General features: G+C 38.2%; 1 protein-coding gene across 2 annotated transcripts in view; it reads left to right on the forward strand.

Annotated features, from left to right (window-relative positions):
* Tif-IA (RNA polymerase I-specific transcription initiation factor RRN3 homolog Tif-IA) overlaps positions 1-16,912 on the forward strand; it is a 39,202-nt gene extending 22,290 nt beyond the window's left edge. For both annotated transcript variants that reach the window (XM_069848857.1, XM_069848858.1), the window contains exons 5-9: positions 2,386-2,538; positions 2,818-3,246; positions 7,989-8,167; positions 14,437-14,695; positions 16,662-16,912. In XM_069848857.1, the coding sequence (XP_069704958.1) occupies positions 2,386-2,538; positions 2,818-3,246; positions 7,989-8,167; positions 14,437-14,695; positions 16,662-16,875 (1,234 nt within the window). In that variant the 3' untranslated portion in view covers positions 16,876-16,912. The remainder of the gene's footprint in view (positions 1-2,385; positions 2,539-2,817; positions 3,247-7,988; positions 8,168-14,436; positions 14,696-16,661) is intronic.
* The last annotated feature ends 1,085 nt before the right edge of the window (positions 16,913-17,997 follow it).

The raw sequence follows: 17,997 nt of genomic DNA on the forward strand, positions 1-17,997 counted from the left end.
ATCTGAGTTTCTGAGCATGCAGCTCAGCCATTAGAATCTGTTTTGAAGCCGGTTTGGTTTTTATTTCACTTGTCATACGAGCACAATAACTGCAGTCGCCGGTTATCCGAAGCCAGTGTTAAATGAATACGAAAAATGTTTTGAAAAAAACATTTTTTGATCTTGAAATTTTCTGTAACTTTTGAATTGTATAACTTAGAGTTTGTTGATATTAAAGCAGATGACAGGTAAAGTCGTTGGCTCTTGTTGCGACTGTAATGAGATTCGGTTGCCTCTAATTTCTTAATGAATTCAATAACTTTCTTCTTCTTACGAGTATATAGTTCTTTCTTTCCCTTATCAGAGGCCTTCCTGGTTTCGGAAGCTTAGGTGAAGACACTTTCATCATTTGACTCAATTTCCGATCCTGATCCATTTTTTTTTTGGTATGCTGTACACCAAAAATCTTTGCTTTGAGTAGAAAATATACAAGAATACTGCCACATCTAAATCGACATTCTTTATGACAACATGATGATTCGAATGCTGATAAATCTTCATCACGTTTGAATACCTATGAAAGAATAGGGGTAGGCCCTACTCAAAAAAATATATATATGTTAGTTTCATGTAGCTGGTGACAGCATTGAAAACCGCAACTCAAAATATCAAATGGTTCTCTATATATAGAGCGAAAGAATTTTGTTCACTCCTATTGCTGATGTCATACTGTCTCACCTTTAGCTTGCGTTGCGTAAGCTTAACACTTTGTTATCAGTGGTACAGTTCCTGATGTCACCCACTGTTCTTTTCATTATTGTGTGTGTTCTGTAAGTATATAATTATATGCTGTTATGATGAACGTCTGTCGCAAAATAAAATCGGCAGCTACAAAATTCTAGGCATTACAGATAGGAAGGACAAACCAGATAATATAGGTTCATTAATTAAAAAGAACCAAAGCAGAAAGAAGAACGATATTTTCGCGTTCTGGACAATACTGGATGTAACGTGATTAACAAAAGCAAGAATGAAGCATGGCAGTGTGACGCATCACCATTACCACGTTTTAATTGGAAACGATTAGTTGCAGAAAGGTATAGTTTGCCCCATTGTGTATATAATGAAATGCATGTAGTTTAAAATATATCCTCTCAGAATATGATGTTTAATTCAGTTTCTTGTAGTAATACAGCTAATGCATATATCTTGCTTCCATTTCGTTTTTGTTTGTAGCCTGTTTCTGCTTCCCTTTGATCTTTCTCAACTATTGCATAACCATCCATTTTGCACAAAAGTAGTAAGCAACCGTTATTCGTTACATTGTATACAGGCGCTGACAACTTAGGAAAAAGGTGGCATTTCTTTCAGGTCAACAAACGAAAGGAAAACGTTCGGGAATTTAATACGATTTGAACCGATCAGTTTCGTGAACATAACACGATTTGAACCGACACATCAGAAATCGCATACAAAAAACACAGGATATAATACGAAATGATCCAATTTTGTTATGGAATACGATAGAAGACATGCTTATAAGAGCGAAATCGCATCAAACTAAATTTCGATGGAGGGGGGACTTAACACGTTTTTCCTTAATTGTCTTTTTCTTCAGACCAAAGTGGGACCACACTTTGGAAAAATAGTAAGAAACGTAACTTGAATTCCAACCATAAGTCCAGTGACCTCGATTCCTTGCAGAGAATATTTATCCTTAAAGTAAGGTGTGATAGGAACATAGATGAAGTTTTCCTGATGTGTTTTTTTCAGTCGACCTTCATGGTTTTCGAATGAATGATGGGACCCATATTGTAGCCCACTTTGCTTTTTTTCTGGTATGGCCACCATATCTGTTCATTATAGAATTGTGTTTACTTTGAGTATAATAAAGAAATATATATTGTAATTCTGTTGTTTTGATTTAATGTTCCGGTTGTTTACAGAAAAGTATATACTGCATGCTTATTCCTTTCTTTATTTTGCTATTCATTATAGAATTGCGTTTGTTTGGAGTGTAATGTGTGTGTTCTTTCATTTTTAATATTCCAGTTGTTGTTTGCTGAAATGTATTTACTACACTCATTCCTTTGTTTATTTTGTTACTCATTGTAGAATAATTGTGTTCACTTTGAGTGTACAGTAAAACCCCATTTTTACATTCCCATTCTAAGGAATAATCTATTAAGTTCCAGCCAAATTACCATAGAATAATGTAATCAGTTCCTGCTTTTAAGGAATACTTAAATATTTTCCTTCCCATTTTATGTAAAAAAAAAAGGTAGTCCCTCAGAGATTCGTTAAAAAGGGCTTCTACTGTAATATGTTTATTATTCTGTAATCTGCGTAAGTCATTTCACGTGCAGCTTTTAAATTAGGTGTTTCGTAATGTTTTGTGACGTGCAGGTCGAGGGACGTGCTGGTGCAGGTGGTGGTGAACAACTTTCCATACATCCGCCGTCCCTCACATGAGCATGAGAGCTACGTGTACAACATCCTGGAGATCGTGAAGCGCCAACCCGGTCTGCGCCTGGAGTTCCTGCTGCTCATCATGAAGAAGTAAGTGATAGCACAGCTGCATCTACTAAACAAAGCATCTTGTACATCATGGCTTAAAATCATACATACAGACAGACAAAAATTTCAAAAATGCGATTTTCGGTCTCAGAATAGTTCATTACACATATTAACACCAATTATTATTATTTTTGCAAAAGCGAAAATTATCAGAAAAATTTAGATTACAGTTTTATTTTTAATATAGATTAACTATGAATTACACCAGAGACTTACAGTGTGGTGCAAAATGTTTGTTGATTTTGAGGATATATTACTCAGGTTGGTTGCACTGGACGTGTATGCTCCGCGAGCCGAGGTACTAGATGCAGAGGACAAGGGTGCCGAGCTGTTTGAAATGGAGACACACTTGGGGATGTGTCACCCAGAAGCCAACACGCTGGACGTGGTGATGGTGCAGCTGCTGGGCTTCGTGCAGGCGCAGTGTGGGCCGCAGGACTGGGAGCGCATCCGGGCGCTGTACCACGACTTGCTGGCAGCCTTCGACCAGGTCGTCCTCACCACCCACGCCACCCACCATGTGCAGTTCCTCCTCTTCTATCTCTGCAGTTTTCGCGCTGTCATGGCAGAAGCATTCGTTGGCTTTTTGTGGCGCAAGGTGACGTCCCCAAACGTGGCCCCTGTCATCCGGCAGTCGGCGGTCATGTACCTGGGCAGCCTGCTGGCAAGGGCCGCCTACGTCAATGTCAGGTAAGGTTTGTTACATAATATTTACCTCGGGGGACTCATAATCCTGTGAACCCAGATTCGATCCCTGGTTAGTTCCAGTTTATCACTTGTGTTGGGCAAGTCCATGGTCCAGGTAACAGGAGTTGCCCTGCAGCATCCCCGTAATCATCTTAGCATAGCTCGGCCTCCTAGGCAACGACTTGCGCACACAACTGACTTCATATGGACGATGACGAACAGTCAAGTATCCACCATTAGTGAAAAGAATGGAAATGGATTCAAGACTATCAAAATACTGAGAAAGGTCGCACAATCTGCATTATTTAATTATTTCTAATGACATTACAGTGTGTAAAAATTAACAATGCAAAATTTCAAGTTTTATTTAAACAGACAGAAATTGGTTATATTTTGACAATTAAATCTACACCGTTTGGACATTTTTGACCATTCTATTTCTGTGAAAATTATAGAAGAAGAAAATGAATTGTTAGAACACATGTTTGTGATCTACTCAGATACACAGGCTAAGAAGACTGCATATTATTGGCCACTGAAATAATCTGGTTTCCATTGAGAAAATCATATACGTATATAAAATGGAGTGTATGTTCTTGAGTGTTTGAGTGACAGGCTTTCACTCACTTGCTTTGAGTGCTGTAAGCCTCAGCTGCTTAGTGTGTGCAAGTTCTGAGGGATTTAAATTCAGTGTAGCAGCCCCCATGGGAGTCCCCAAACAGCATCCAAGATCATAGGTTGAAATTCAGTGTAATTGTAACAGATCAACAAATATAAGAGATGCAGACACGAAAACTGTACTTAAAGCAAAAAGTGACGTAGATAGAACTTGAAACACACTCCATGAGACTGTATGAAAACTGCATATTCGACAGGTAGCAAAGATCACAATAAAACTTCATTTGTACGTTTTTTTTTACACTAACATTATTTAACAGTCTATCGTTAGTGCCACATTGTTGTACCAGTGCTGTAAAATATTAATTACCATGTCAACTAAAATGTAATGACTTCTATGTTGCGCCATAATAGTTGTGTATGTATCAAGGGTATTGTATTGCTAATTAAGTGCTAATCGACGGTCTGTGGTCCGAGGGGTATTAATTATTAATAATTCCTGAGTTGCATACAATAATTTATGTCTTACTTCTTTACTAGAAAAGGGAATAAATATTAATATATCCCATTAATTTGATGAATGTTTGTCAATGTTATATATGTCAGAGTCAACAATGATATGGTAGCTATAGTAGGGAGCGGGGATATTGGCGGATGGAGATATTCCCTTCATACTAACTCAACCTTTGTTCTACCCCTTATTATCATACAAACTACCATATATAATATGCGACATGATTTTTTATAACTACAATACTGATACCGAATAGCATTCGTATTTTGAAGTGAATGGCATAAGAAATATAAAACTTTATAACAGTGCAATTTAGTTTTTAGTGCTATAGTAGTTGTTAATAATCATTAATCACTTCATGAAACCATTTTATTTAGTACATCTTGAAGTTATTCACTTCACATACCGTCCTCACTTTCACTACCTGCCTAAAGTCACCATCAGAACTGTCACTTTTGAAATTAATAATTGTATTTTGAGTAGTTATGTCTGAATACTTTCTTCCCTGTAGTTTCTCTGCATGTTTAACACACTTTTCCCAGTCGTCAGTAGTAGCTTCGTCCATCACTAATTTTGAAAGTATTGTTTTTTTGGAGCAACCTCTCCTTTCACTTGTGCCCACACAAACTCGATCACGTTGAACTGACAGTGATAAGGAGGAAGCCTTACTACTTCTTTAATGCAATCTGATCAATTTCACACATCCTACACATGGACTTATGTTATGTTGATTCACTGCATGCAACACTTCGGACTGTATGAGAAGCTCGTGAGCAATGCTTTTAGCTGTAAGCCATGACACAGTGTCTGCCTTCCTGGAGTTCGAAGAAGGGAGTTTTTCCACTAACGCAGAATGGCAACTAACATTGTCATCACAATGACACGAACTTCTTCTAAACTTTCCAGTAGATGTACAAACCTTTGTAAACACTGGTAGTCTCTGGAATTCTTTGCCTGAAATACAAGCCTTGCGTCTTGATGCTGTGCTGAACCTGCATGACACACAATTAGCCGCGAACCCTTCCCAACAGGCACCTAAAGTCCACCTGTTGAGGGCGAATTTTGCCAAATGTACTGCCTGGAATGACCCTGATTAATCCACGTTTCATCTACATAAATGATCGGTCGTGGTAGTACCTCCTGTCTAATGAAATGCATTTTTCTCAAAAATGGTATTCTCATTGCAACTATGTCGTTTTCCTGCATTAAAAAGCATCTACTGTCATTGCACCTCTTGTAACAGTAAGCAAGATCGTTCAGAATTCTGCCCATCGGCCATCTTGAACCGATTTGATTTTTTGTGTCACGATTTCCATTCCCTTATATCTGGTGGGATATAATTTTTTCTCGTAGACCTCTTGAACTGTCCTACAAATTACTTTCTTCTCGAAATCATCAACTTCTTATGTTGTACATTCTTCTTGGGGGAAGAGAAAGATGGCCCTGGCACTTCCATGTTTGTGTCTTCTGCTGATTTAGCTTCTGCACAAATTCTTTGAACTGCATGTTCAGAAACTCCACATGCATCTGCAGTAGCTTTCTGAGTTTCAGATATAAGTACTGTCAATGTCCTCACATGAGCGGATTTCTACGTGAGACCAGTTTTCCAAACGAGTCTCCATTTGTGTTGACCTAACAACTAGCGCTGTATTGGTGGCAGGTGGCTGAACTCTGCACAGTTGCAAACCGCACACTACGAATTTCTCTGTATATCAGAAGAAACTCCAGGAATATCGGTCTTATAACCTTAGTTTCTGATCACCCTGGTGAAATGCACTCAGTTATTTGATTTCTGTGGGCGAAACCTGTAACCGCGGCTGAAATTCACCGGCAGCTGGCAGAGGTTTACGGAGAAACTGTTAATGTCTCGTCAGCATGTCGCAGAATGGTGTGGAAAGTTTGCGGCCGGTGGAGAAAACATCACCGACGAGGATCGCAGTGGCCGACCCAGTATGGCAGTTTTAAACAGCACGTGTGGAGAAGCTGATTCAGGACAACAGGAGGGTCACGTATGACGGTAGAATTGGGACTGTCGTTCGGAAGCGTTCGTCACATTGTTCACGATATTCTTCCCGATGGGTTCCACGAAATCTGTCCAACCAACACAAGGAGAGGAGCACGGGGGCGAGTCTGCAACTTTTGCAATGGTTCTCCACGGAAGGAGACAGTTTTCTTCACTACATGGCTCCACCACTACACCCCCTGCAGTAAGTGGTCGTCAGTGGAGTGGAAAAACCCCACCTCTCCAAAGACGAAGAAGTTTAAGGCGATGTCATCTGCCGGGATGGGAAGGCACTGGTCACAGTGTTTTGGGACAGCGCTGGTGTCATACTCTAGAGTTTTTGGAAAGAGGGCACACAGTGACAGCTGACCAATACTGCGAGACCTTGACACAATTACGCGAAGCAATCAGGAGGAAATGGCCAGGATACCTCACTGAGGGCGTCATCTTCCTTCACAACACAACGTGCGACATTATACAGTGCAGAAGACCACTAACCTGTTGAAGTGGTTTTGCTGGGACATCATCGACCATCCTCCCTACAGCCTTCTTCTAGCTCCAAGCGACTTTCGCCTTTTTCCTCTCTTGAAGGAGCACCTAAGAGGCCAACAATTCACTTCAGACGAGGAGGTGAAACAATACGCGACAATGTGGCTGAATATGCAAGGACAGGATTTTTACCAGGAAGGAATATTGAAACTCATCCCACGAAGCGACAAGTGCCTAAACAGATATGGAGACTGTGTCGAAAAATAACCTAATGCATGTACTGTTAGTTGGCTGTACTTGTTGTATGAAATAAAATGTACACATTTCACTGCAGGCTTTGTAACCTTACTTTCTGATCACTCTTCGTAATAACTGTACAACATTATAAAACAATTAATCAAGAAATAGCATCATATTTGTAATGATGGGTAGTTTGATAGCATGGTGTATGAAAAAGAGGTTGCTATGACAACAATGATGTATTAAATATTATAGCATGGCAAATTGTTTCATAATGTTAACTTTGATGTTTTAGTTGTCATGATAATATTTTTACGACACTAGTTTAACAATGTGTGTATTTTTTAATATGTTGTTGTTTACCCAACTGTCCAAAGACAGGCCTGAACCTCACAAGTGATACCAATAAGGTACCACTTATGAGGCAACTAGGCCAGGAGGTAATGGGTTGGGATGGCCAGTTCCTTTTCACCTCCATTGTATACATCGCTGATTAGCTACATATTACACTAATCATACTTCAGATGCATACAAACTGTTGTTCTTCCTCTGACACATATCGTCAAGTAAGATGTACTGTCTGATAATATAGATGTACATATCAGCCAGAACCTGTCAGAGGTGGTTTCTTAATATAAGTGATTAAAATGAGCTAATTTAAAGGTCAGTCAATCAACTTCAACCATTTTGTTCTCTAGAATAATGTAATAAAGTTAGGGATGGAGGAAAATGCTTTAAATAACACAATATTATTTTCTGTATGGTGTGAACTGATCGAGATGGTACAACACATGCGCAGATTTGCCCAAAAGATACTTTGAATGTATTATGCACTCAATCTTTTTTGGAGTAACTGTACATAGTATTTGCGTCTCATTGCAGTATGTTGAAGACTTCGCTTGCAGAGATGTCGGTGTGGATCCACTCCTACATCTGCAACCAGGACGGGCTGGAAAGTGCCAAGTTGGATGTGCGGATACATGCAGTGTTCTACACCATCTGCCAGGCCTTGTTCTACGTAATAGCCTTCAGACACAGCGACCTTATTGACAGCAAAAAGAGTAAGTAAGGAGTGTACATGGACTGTAAGTGTACTGGTCAGGCATTGGCCAGCTGACAGACTACTGGCATTTTTAAGAGCACAGTATGTGCAGTGTATATTCAACACTGGTAGTAATAAAAGCATGCGCATAGGTGAACAAAATGGGTGGGGGGGAGTTTTATAAATATGTGAAGAGACGATGCAAGGAAAACTATTCGAGCCTCTCTCTAAAGAATGACCTCAATGAATTTATCGTACAGGACAGAGAAAAAGCAGAAAAACTAAATTCCTTTTATGCCACTGTTTTTGGTATGAGGGCAATAATACCTAACTTAGCTTCTGTGGAAAATACGGGTCAGTTTTCTATCAAGCCTAGGGACATAAGGAGAAGAATCTCTAATTTGAAAATTCATAAATCAATAGGACCTGATGGTATCGCCGGAGACATGTTAAAATTGGGAGGGGAAGCCATGATTCCCTATCTAGTGCGTATATTTGAAATATCAATAAACAATGGTACTGTCCCGCAAGATTGGAAAGATGTAATAGTGGTGCCAATTTATAAGTCAGGGTTTCGCTCAGATACAAGAAATTACAGACCGGTTAGCCTCACCTCTGTTGTTTGCAAACAGGTGGAACACTTGATTTCAGCTTATCTAAGGCAGCACTGGAATGATTCAAATTGGTTACATAATTGTCAGCATGGGTTTCGGGGGGGCTACTCATGTGAGAGTCAATTAGTAACTGTATGTCAGGATTTAGCAGACGGAATAGATCCAAATAGATGCAGTGATTATTGACTTTAAATGCACATTCGATGTAGTCCCACATGACATGCTGTTGGTTAAACTACAATCAACGGGGGTTGACTTCAGAGTACTCCAGTAGATCAAGGAATTTTTAACTTGTCGCACTCAGAGAGTACGGGTGGGGGAGGAATTATCGAGCCCAATAGAAATTACTTCCGGTGTCCCGCAGGGGAGTGTCTTGGGGCCTCTTCTATTCCTGGCTTTTGTAAATGATCTGCCAGTTAACATCTTGTCCAGGGTTCGCTTATTCACGAATGATTGTATCATATACAGGGAAATAAAAAGTCATGAAGATACTACTCTTCATCAGAATGACTTCAATAGAATAAATGATTGGGCAATGGCCAACAAAATGAAAATAAATTCTCTAAAGAACAAAGCCATTAGCTTTACAAGAAAAGGAAATAAAATCGCATCGTATACGTTAGTGGGTGAAACCATTCCGGAAGTTAACAAATGACTAATGCGGATCAACAAGACCATCAGCATTATTCTGCAAAACCCAATTAAAGAAATTCATATGACTTAGTTTGTCTTCAATTTTAGCTCTATAGGCTGACCATTTTGAAACTTCAACTTCCTGTAAAACACAAGGTAAAGTTTACTTTGTGAAATGGGCTAATGTGATTAAGTTTTTCTTCTGTCAGAACACGTAGGAACTTATCACTTATTGATCCTGTTTCGCTAAATCTAAGACTCTGTGTGGAATGGAACATCAAGGAATTTTCTACAAATTGCATACACACTTCTTTACATCACTGTTTTCACGTAAGTATTGTACACAAAATATTATCTGTTCTAGTGTTAACTTGTGGGGTTGCATTTCAATAAACTAAATTTCATTCACACAGTAATATTAGAGACGCTTGCTCATTAAGAGCTACTGTTACAGTTGGAGCCACCGATTCTGGCAAATGACCTTGCTGACAGTGCCAGTTGAGCTGTTTGTTTTCCTTCATGAATGAGTTGCCAATAACATTTTTCTCCGCTAGTATCATTGTTATGAAACATACAAATGGACCACAGCACAGTCCAAGTGGATAAATTGTAATATGCTGCAAGCGACTTTACAGTACGTCTCCTACAATTTTCAAATTAAAATATTAAGAACCAAAAAATTATGCTTTTATGACTTAATGGAGCGAGAGGCAAAAAATAGGTATGACTTGTGTCGAACTGTGTGCCCAAACATTCATAACAAACACTCAGAAAGTACAAGAAAGAGTTGCCGAAGTAACAGGAATCTTCGACACGTCTGATTTCAAGAATGTTAAACCGAAAGAGAACAGAAATAAGAGCATTCGACACACCAGGCAAGAAACCTCATGTTCCAAAAGGATTAATGAAAATATATGAATAACTTATGGGAATGTAATCAATTAATTCAATTCACGCGTAACATGGAATAGTAATCCTTGGACAATGAAGCAGACTCTGAGCAATAGCTCACTAATAAAGTAGTTGACTCGATTCTTGTGTTATTTAGTGTGAGTCTGATAGTTGTCGAGCTTGATGGATGATTTTTTTTTACTGTGGTAATTCCTACACCTGTCTGTCGTATCTGCTGTTAACTGGCTTAAATCCTTATTTTTTAAGACGCCCCCATTATCAACTATGGAACGCAGAAAATGTGTAACTTTTTCACCATCTTCACAGTCTGTGTCAGCTATTTCTAAACGAAGTCCTGTTTCTTTGTGGCTGTCTTCTGAAACGAAGGGCCAGGATTTGAAGTTCCCTTTTCGTTTTTTGTCTCCACCACTAGGAAGGGGACGGGTGAAAAATTGATAATATTTGGTAAAATATCAGATTTTTAGTTTTTTTTTTTTTAATATATAGAAAATGAAGTTATGATGCCTAGTTTACACTGTGACGAAATTTTAGAACCCTACGGTGGTTTGTTCTTAATTACACTATCTTAAAAAAAATGGCGGTCATTAAGTTTATAATGCATACAAACTTTAAAACACATTTCCCTGTACTTTTTTACCCACTTCTCTGCATTCATGTTGCTAAGAATTCCACACATTTTATGTTAGGACGCTGAAATTTTTACTGCATGTTCTTTAGAGTATACTTAACAAAGTTATATTTTATTTTTTCAAAAAAAAGAAATAGTTTTTGAATAAAAATAAAATGTTTGTTTGCGTTCTGTAAATAAAAATTTGAATAGCAACAACTTTATTTTTTTTCTCTTACATTTACAAGGTAAAACTAAAAAAATGTGAGAACATAGCAAAGATATTGTAAAAAAGCAGACATGATCCTTAAAATTTGGGGGAGATGAAAAATTTTGAAAATATGCAAGTTATTATCAGTATCATTGTTATTATTGTTGTATTTTATTTTTAATTACAAAGTGTATTAAAGACTAGTATACAATATTTAATGAAATTTTTAATATAAATAAAACCTATTTTTGTCCCACTACACCACTTTTGGGATAAATTCGGACAAAATAATACCATATTCGTATTCTGTGATCTCAAAGACCCCCAGATATCGACTTTCATCAAGATTGGACGACATGTAGAGAGTAACTTTCATTTTATATTTTAAGTCCACGTTGGCTAGTTCAAAATACTCGAGTGAATTTTTAAAACCGTCAACTCCTTTCTCCCTCCTCTCTGCTACATTAGGGGTTTCACCCTCAAAAGTCATTTGAAGGGAGTACATGAAGTTGAATTTTTTTACATTCCTTATACATTTTAGAAACAATTCTGAGAGATGAGATGGATAGTCTAATCATTAGACTAACTCAATTTTATAAAGTAGCTTTTGTTTCACATTTAAAGGCTGCATGTCTGCTGGTTCAAAAAATAAATCAGTAGACCTATAATTATTTTGATCATTACTATCTGCCATTTTTCATCCCTTATTGTTCGTATTTCATAAAACTCCGTCTTATATTTTGACTAAGGATTAATAGGAACCTACACACAGGGTTTAAGGTGATTAGTCAGTTAATCTGTTATAAATAGTTTTTATTACGTAAATTGTCTTTTTGCTTTATAGTAACGAAAAGATTATTTTGGAAAACGTATTATGTGTCTTTCATGTGTTAAATTTTGTTACCTTGTTTACATGTTTCGGCCTGCTATTGGCCATCATCAGAACTGGTTTTTTTGTTGGTCTTGGCGCCTTTTGTTTTCTGTGGGGGTGTGTTTGTGTAGTGTAATGTGGGGTCAAAGAGTGTGTGTGTTCTAAAAATGAGTTGTGTGTTGAGAATTTTATTTGGATGTGTTTTTGTGTGTTTGTATATTTCGTATTGTTCTAGTGTGTTTAGTTTGTGGCTTTTTGGTTGGATGTGTATGTCTGTGTTGATGTCTCTGTAGGTGTGGTTAGCATTTGTGATGTGTTCTACATATGTGGAAGTGTTTTGTAATTTTGTTATGGCTGTGATGTGTTCTTTGTAACGTGTTTGAAATGTTCTGCCTGTCTGTCCTATGTAGAAGTTGTTGCAGATGTTACATTTGTGTTTGTATACGCCTATATGGTTGTATTTGTTTGTTTCTTTTGTGTGTTGAGATGTTTTTGTAGAGTATTATTTGCTCTGTATGCGATGTTGCAATTTAATTTCTTGAATGAGGTTGCAATCTTGTGTGTGTTAGTGTGATGTATTTTTTGTGTTCTTGTGTTTGTGTTATATTCTTATGTTTTTTGTGATTATGTTTTGTCTTACGTATTATGTTGTCTATTATGTTAGGGTTGTATCCGTTTTCTTGTGCTATGTATTTGATTGTGTTTAGCTCTTCGTTGTAATCCTGTTGGTCCATTGGTATGTTGAGTAGTCTGTGTACCATTGTTCGGAATGCAGCTTGTTTGTGTTGTGTGGGGTGGTTGGATGTGTTGTGTATGTGTGTTGTTGTTGGTTTTCTGTATACTTTGAATGTGTGTTTGTTGTCGACTTTTGTTATTGTGATGTCTTAGAAAACATATGGATTTGTTTTCAATTTCTAATGTGTAGTGTAGCTTTGGGTGTATTTTGTTTATGTGTTGATATAGGTTTTGGATCTTTCTATTGTTTCCTTTGTATAGTATTAGTATGTCATCAACGTATCTGTGCAATGTATGATGATGTCAGCGTGTTTGTTGTTGTCTTTGTTTAGTATGTATGTTTGTTCTATGTGGTGTAAGAATATTTCTGCTAGTATGCTGGAAATGGGTGAGCCCATGGGTAGGCCTTCAGTTTGAGTGTAATATTTGTTATTGTATGTGAAGTAATTTTGTTTTGTGATGATGCCTGTGATGTGGATGATTTATTTAATGTGTTCTTGTGGTGTGTTGTTGTTTTTGAGCATTTGTTCTAGTATCTGTAGTGTCTCTTTTATGGGTATGTTTGTGTATAGGTTAGTTATGTCGAAAGTTGCTAATGTTGTACTGCGTGGGATATGTTTGTCTTTTATTTTATTCACTAGGTCTATGTTGTTTTTTTTATTGTTATCTGTTTTTAGATTTTTATGTTGTTTCTTATGATTTTGTCCATACATGTGGCTAGTTTGTGTGTTGGTGCATTCTGATGATGGCCAATAGCAGGCCGAAACATGTTGACAAGGTAACATAAAATTTAACACGTGAAAGACACATAATACGTTCTCCAAAGTGATATAGTGTTAAAAGTTGTGCAATCAAGATTATGCGGTGGGAACTGAAATTACCTCGAAAACAGTGTGCTGGGAACTGTGCACACATAATTGTAACTACTGTAATATTTGCTTAGTTTTTGGAGTTGACTGTCCATAGTCCACTAGAATACTTGGCCTGCATGTTTGCTCTCATGTCCTACCCATTCCAGCTACAAAGAGATAACAACTGATCTTGCAACGGTGAGTAACTTTCTCGAGTTCAGATTAAGAAAATCCATCTGCCGAAATCGCTGGTGCCCACTATAATGCCCTGCAAGCTAAACACACACTCACTAATGTCACGTGTACTCGGGAGTTGGTTGGTCTGCTGATACCTGATTGGATGTAACACCACGAGAAGGTGAGGGGGACTAAGGTACGGGAGGTAGCATAGGCTCCAAGAGGCTGAAGAAACCTGGAAGACTGTAATGTAGACTGCTAGGTCTAATATGTGTCAGGATATAATGATGCTGTATGTATGGGAATGATGGTGATTGGTGTGGAGTGAGCATAGTTATTTAAAATCATCTATCCTATTCTTTAAACTTCTAAACAAAGCAGCTTATTTTAAGTCTGGAGAGGAAGTTTGAAGGGAATTTTCCACTGGTCATTATTGTAGGTACAGTTTTACTCAGAACGTGTTTCTTAATGTTACTGATTTTGGGAATGTGGACGTAATTTCAAATGGAAAAATGATGTCTCAAATGCCCAGAATGTGTTGTGGTCTAATGCAGTGGCGCTCTTGGTCCAGCAGGCTGAGCTCACAGGTCTTCAATCAATACTCAAGATATTGACATATTACAGGTCAACACTATTGTTGAGAGAAGTTGACCCTTATAGATTGGTGACTGTTGCAGACTTGATGTTCTTGCAAAGTCTCAACCTGACCAAGATGGTGACGTGCAAGCTGAACCCACTGCGCGTGTGCTCACCTGTAGTGACACAGAACTTCGCGGCTGTGACGCGAATGTACCAGCTGGCCTACTGCTACTCCATCATGGAGCACAACGCACGCAACTCGATGCCCGTTGTGCACGAGCATCACAGAGGCCTCGCTGCCTGCAAGTCTGCGTGGGTGGACACATTTTTTCCCTTTGATCCCTTCATTCTGCAAAGGTAAGTGGCAGTGATAGGAAGTCTGTAAAGTCATTCTGAGTCTGACCGAATAAAATGTTAATGTTTTACTGCTAGTGTAGGGCATTATTCGAATGTTTCAACTAGACTAAATATCAAATCAGCACATTTATTTAAGATTGATTCATTCGTAAATAACGAAGTATTCAACCACAAATGAAAACATTGTTCATTATTTGTTATTAGTTCCTTTCAGTGGCAAACAAATGTTAACTTTGTACACTTACTTTGCAGTAACAACTAAATAAAGGTCAAATATTTTAACAAAGAAAGGATTTTCAATTGCTGTTAATGGTTATCACTGAATGAATAAAATATTTAATATCGTCAAAGTTCGCTTAATTAGCTCTGTGGTAGCGTGTCTGCCTTCAGACCATCCGGCCCGGGTTCGATTCCTGGCGGGGTCAGAAATTTTCATGTAAAATTTCTACCTTGAGACTAGGACAGATGGCGGTGCACAATTTTTAATTACTAAATTGTGCACCAATATGCCTAGGTTAAATACCAAATCTCTCCGCATTGAATATGAAGAGAAGGCATGTGTCACTCTTGATAGTGATTTGTCCATCAGCCGGGGATGTTAAACCTGGTGGCCCCCTTGGTGCTATTTGACAAGAGCAGGCTCTGTGTCGTCACCGGGTTTCCCCTTCTCCCTTACTCATCTTCATCACCCATTCCATACACTACGCTTACACGAACTCTTACACATACACTCACCCTAATACACTACACAGATACACGTCATGCATAACGTGGCCCGAAGTGGTGTGCAACTAAAAAATGGTCACAGTCTGCCATCTGTCCACAATATGCAGAATATGAATCACGTAAAGTGAAGTGGATAGGCATTAGACACACACACACTTGTTCGTCAAGTGATACGAGCGCAGTCCTGTATCTGCCTGTCTGTGGTGGGGGGGGGGGCAGACCTAACAACTTGTGCCTTTCTCCTTTGGGATTTTTTGAAAAGTAGAGTTTACCAGGAGGAACCACCGAGAATAATCAAGGCCCTCGAACAATTGATTCGAGATGAAGTCCTGTCCCTCTACTGGTGCATAAACTCCAATAACATAAAGATATCCTCTCGAAAGTTTGAGCCTAATTTGAATGAGACGTTCATTCCAAAATTTATAGTCAAAGATATTGGATCTAAAGCGTTTATGTATCATTAACATAATCCCAGCTAGTGCTCTTACTTCTGAGGGTACTCCAGAATAAAACTGAATATAATTTTGGGTCTCTTTTGTCCCTTTCAATTTTTTCTTTGTTTCAGAAACAGCCGCAATATGTATTCCTTTCTTTGCCAAAATGTCATCTAATTGTTCTTCTTTATGGGCAATTCCCTGAACGTTCCATGTAGCAAATTTAATAATATTTTCTTTTTTCCATTCATTAGCCTTATTCATTCGTAAGTCGTCATCAAAATGATCCGTCCAGCTTTTCCTTTTATCAGGCTTGAAAGCAATAGAATGTCCCACCAACTAGTTGCTAGCAAGGAGGTGGTAAGTCCAGTGATGGGGTTGCCATATTGGACCTGCTTCAATACTGCATTTCCTCAGTATCAGGTGGAATGGTTATACCGCCATGACTCGGTCCCCAGAGGTTGCACCACGGGAAGGTGAGGTTATGTGAGACATCACTACCCTGTGCTACTAATAAAGTCGAGATCCAAATTCAGCTATAAAAATTCTTGGCATCGATTCCTTTGGAAGGAAAGCCCTGTAGTAGATTTATGGAATACTGTCTTTAAATAAGAATCACCATGACAAAATTTACCAGTTGTTTCAACGTCACGTCAGAAGTTGGACATGAGTTTGGCTCACCTTGCTGCAGTGTGTCAGAGAAATTATTGCTTGAAATTCTGTTATTTATCATTTAATTCGGAAATATTTTCAGACAAAATTTATAGATCACAATGAGATGTTTGCAGTCTGAATTGTGTCTACAGGTCAGCACACTACATCCAGCCTATTTACCGTTCATACCAAAAACCTGCAGACGATGGATCTTGTAATGTACAGAAGGAAGAGGACGACAGAAATGAAGAGGAGGATGAAGATGATTTCTTGGCAGATGAAACACCGAGAAATTCTTGCTCAAATTCGCCTTCATTTCGTGATATTTTTTCATACAGTTCATCACCAGGGTTCAAATGGATGTAAGATATGTGTATGTCGTCAATAAATGAGACACACAGTACTGGTTTTCTTTTAGTAAGTCCATTACATCCTTTTTGTTGACAGCCTGAACGCTTTTGTTGTTAGTATTTGTTTCATATATTTTGCTTGCATAGATATAATTCGAAAAGTTATGCCATAAAGATACTATGAATCAGCAACACCTACAGACGTTATGAGATTTCAGACTTTCACTGTAATTATGTACAGAAGACTTGTGTGGAATGTGACTTGCAGATATTTTAAATACAGGGTGTCTGAAATCTCTTGGGTTAAAATAAAACAGGTGATAGGAGTCTAAAATGAATATTTTGGGATAGGAATCAATGGTCAGAAATGTCTGTATCAGGTGCCACGAGTTCTTGAACAAGAAATGTTATTTTCTAATGCCAGGCATTTGACAATAAAGTCATTTGACCTCTTGCACTCCAATATTTTTCAAAGATATTATCATGGTCAGCCACTGAAGCACAGATTTTCAGGTGTTCCGAATCCATTTCTTGGTTTGAGTTGCACAGTGGACAGTTAGGGGACTGATATATTCCAATTCTATGTAGGTGTTTGGCCAGTCATGGCCTGTTGCCAATCTAAATGCAGCTACAGACGATTTTCGTGGTAAATCGGGAATTAACTGTGGATTATGATGCAGAGAATTCCATTTTTTCCCTTGAGATTGTGTTATCAAATTTTGTTTGTTGAAGTCTAAGTATGTAGATTTAATAACTCTTTTCACAGAGTAATACGTAGATTTAGTAACAGGTCTGTAAGTAGCAGTGCTGTCCTTCTTTGCTAAAGCATCCGCATTCTCGTTTCCCAGGATTCCACAATGGGATGGTATCCATTGGAATACAATTCTTTTATTGAGTGATATTAATTGAGAGAGCATTTTAGTTATTTCTGCTGTTTGAGATGAAGGTGTGTGTTTAGAGACGATTGATAGAATAGCTGCTTTGGAGTCTGACAATATAACTGCATTCTTAAATTTATTGATGTGGCATAGAAGATTCCTGAGACTTTCACTTATTGCAATGATTTCTCCATCAAAACTTGTTGTTCCATACCCAAGAGATCTATAAAGTGAGAAGAGACAGCATGTAACACCTGCAC

The sequence above is a fragment of the Periplaneta americana genome, chromosome 15 (assembly GCF_040183065.1).
Source record: "Periplaneta americana isolate PAMFEO1 chromosome 15, P.americana_PAMFEO1_priV1, whole genome shotgun sequence".
NCBI lineage: Eukaryota > Metazoa > Arthropoda > Insecta > Blattodea > Blattidae > Periplaneta > Periplaneta americana.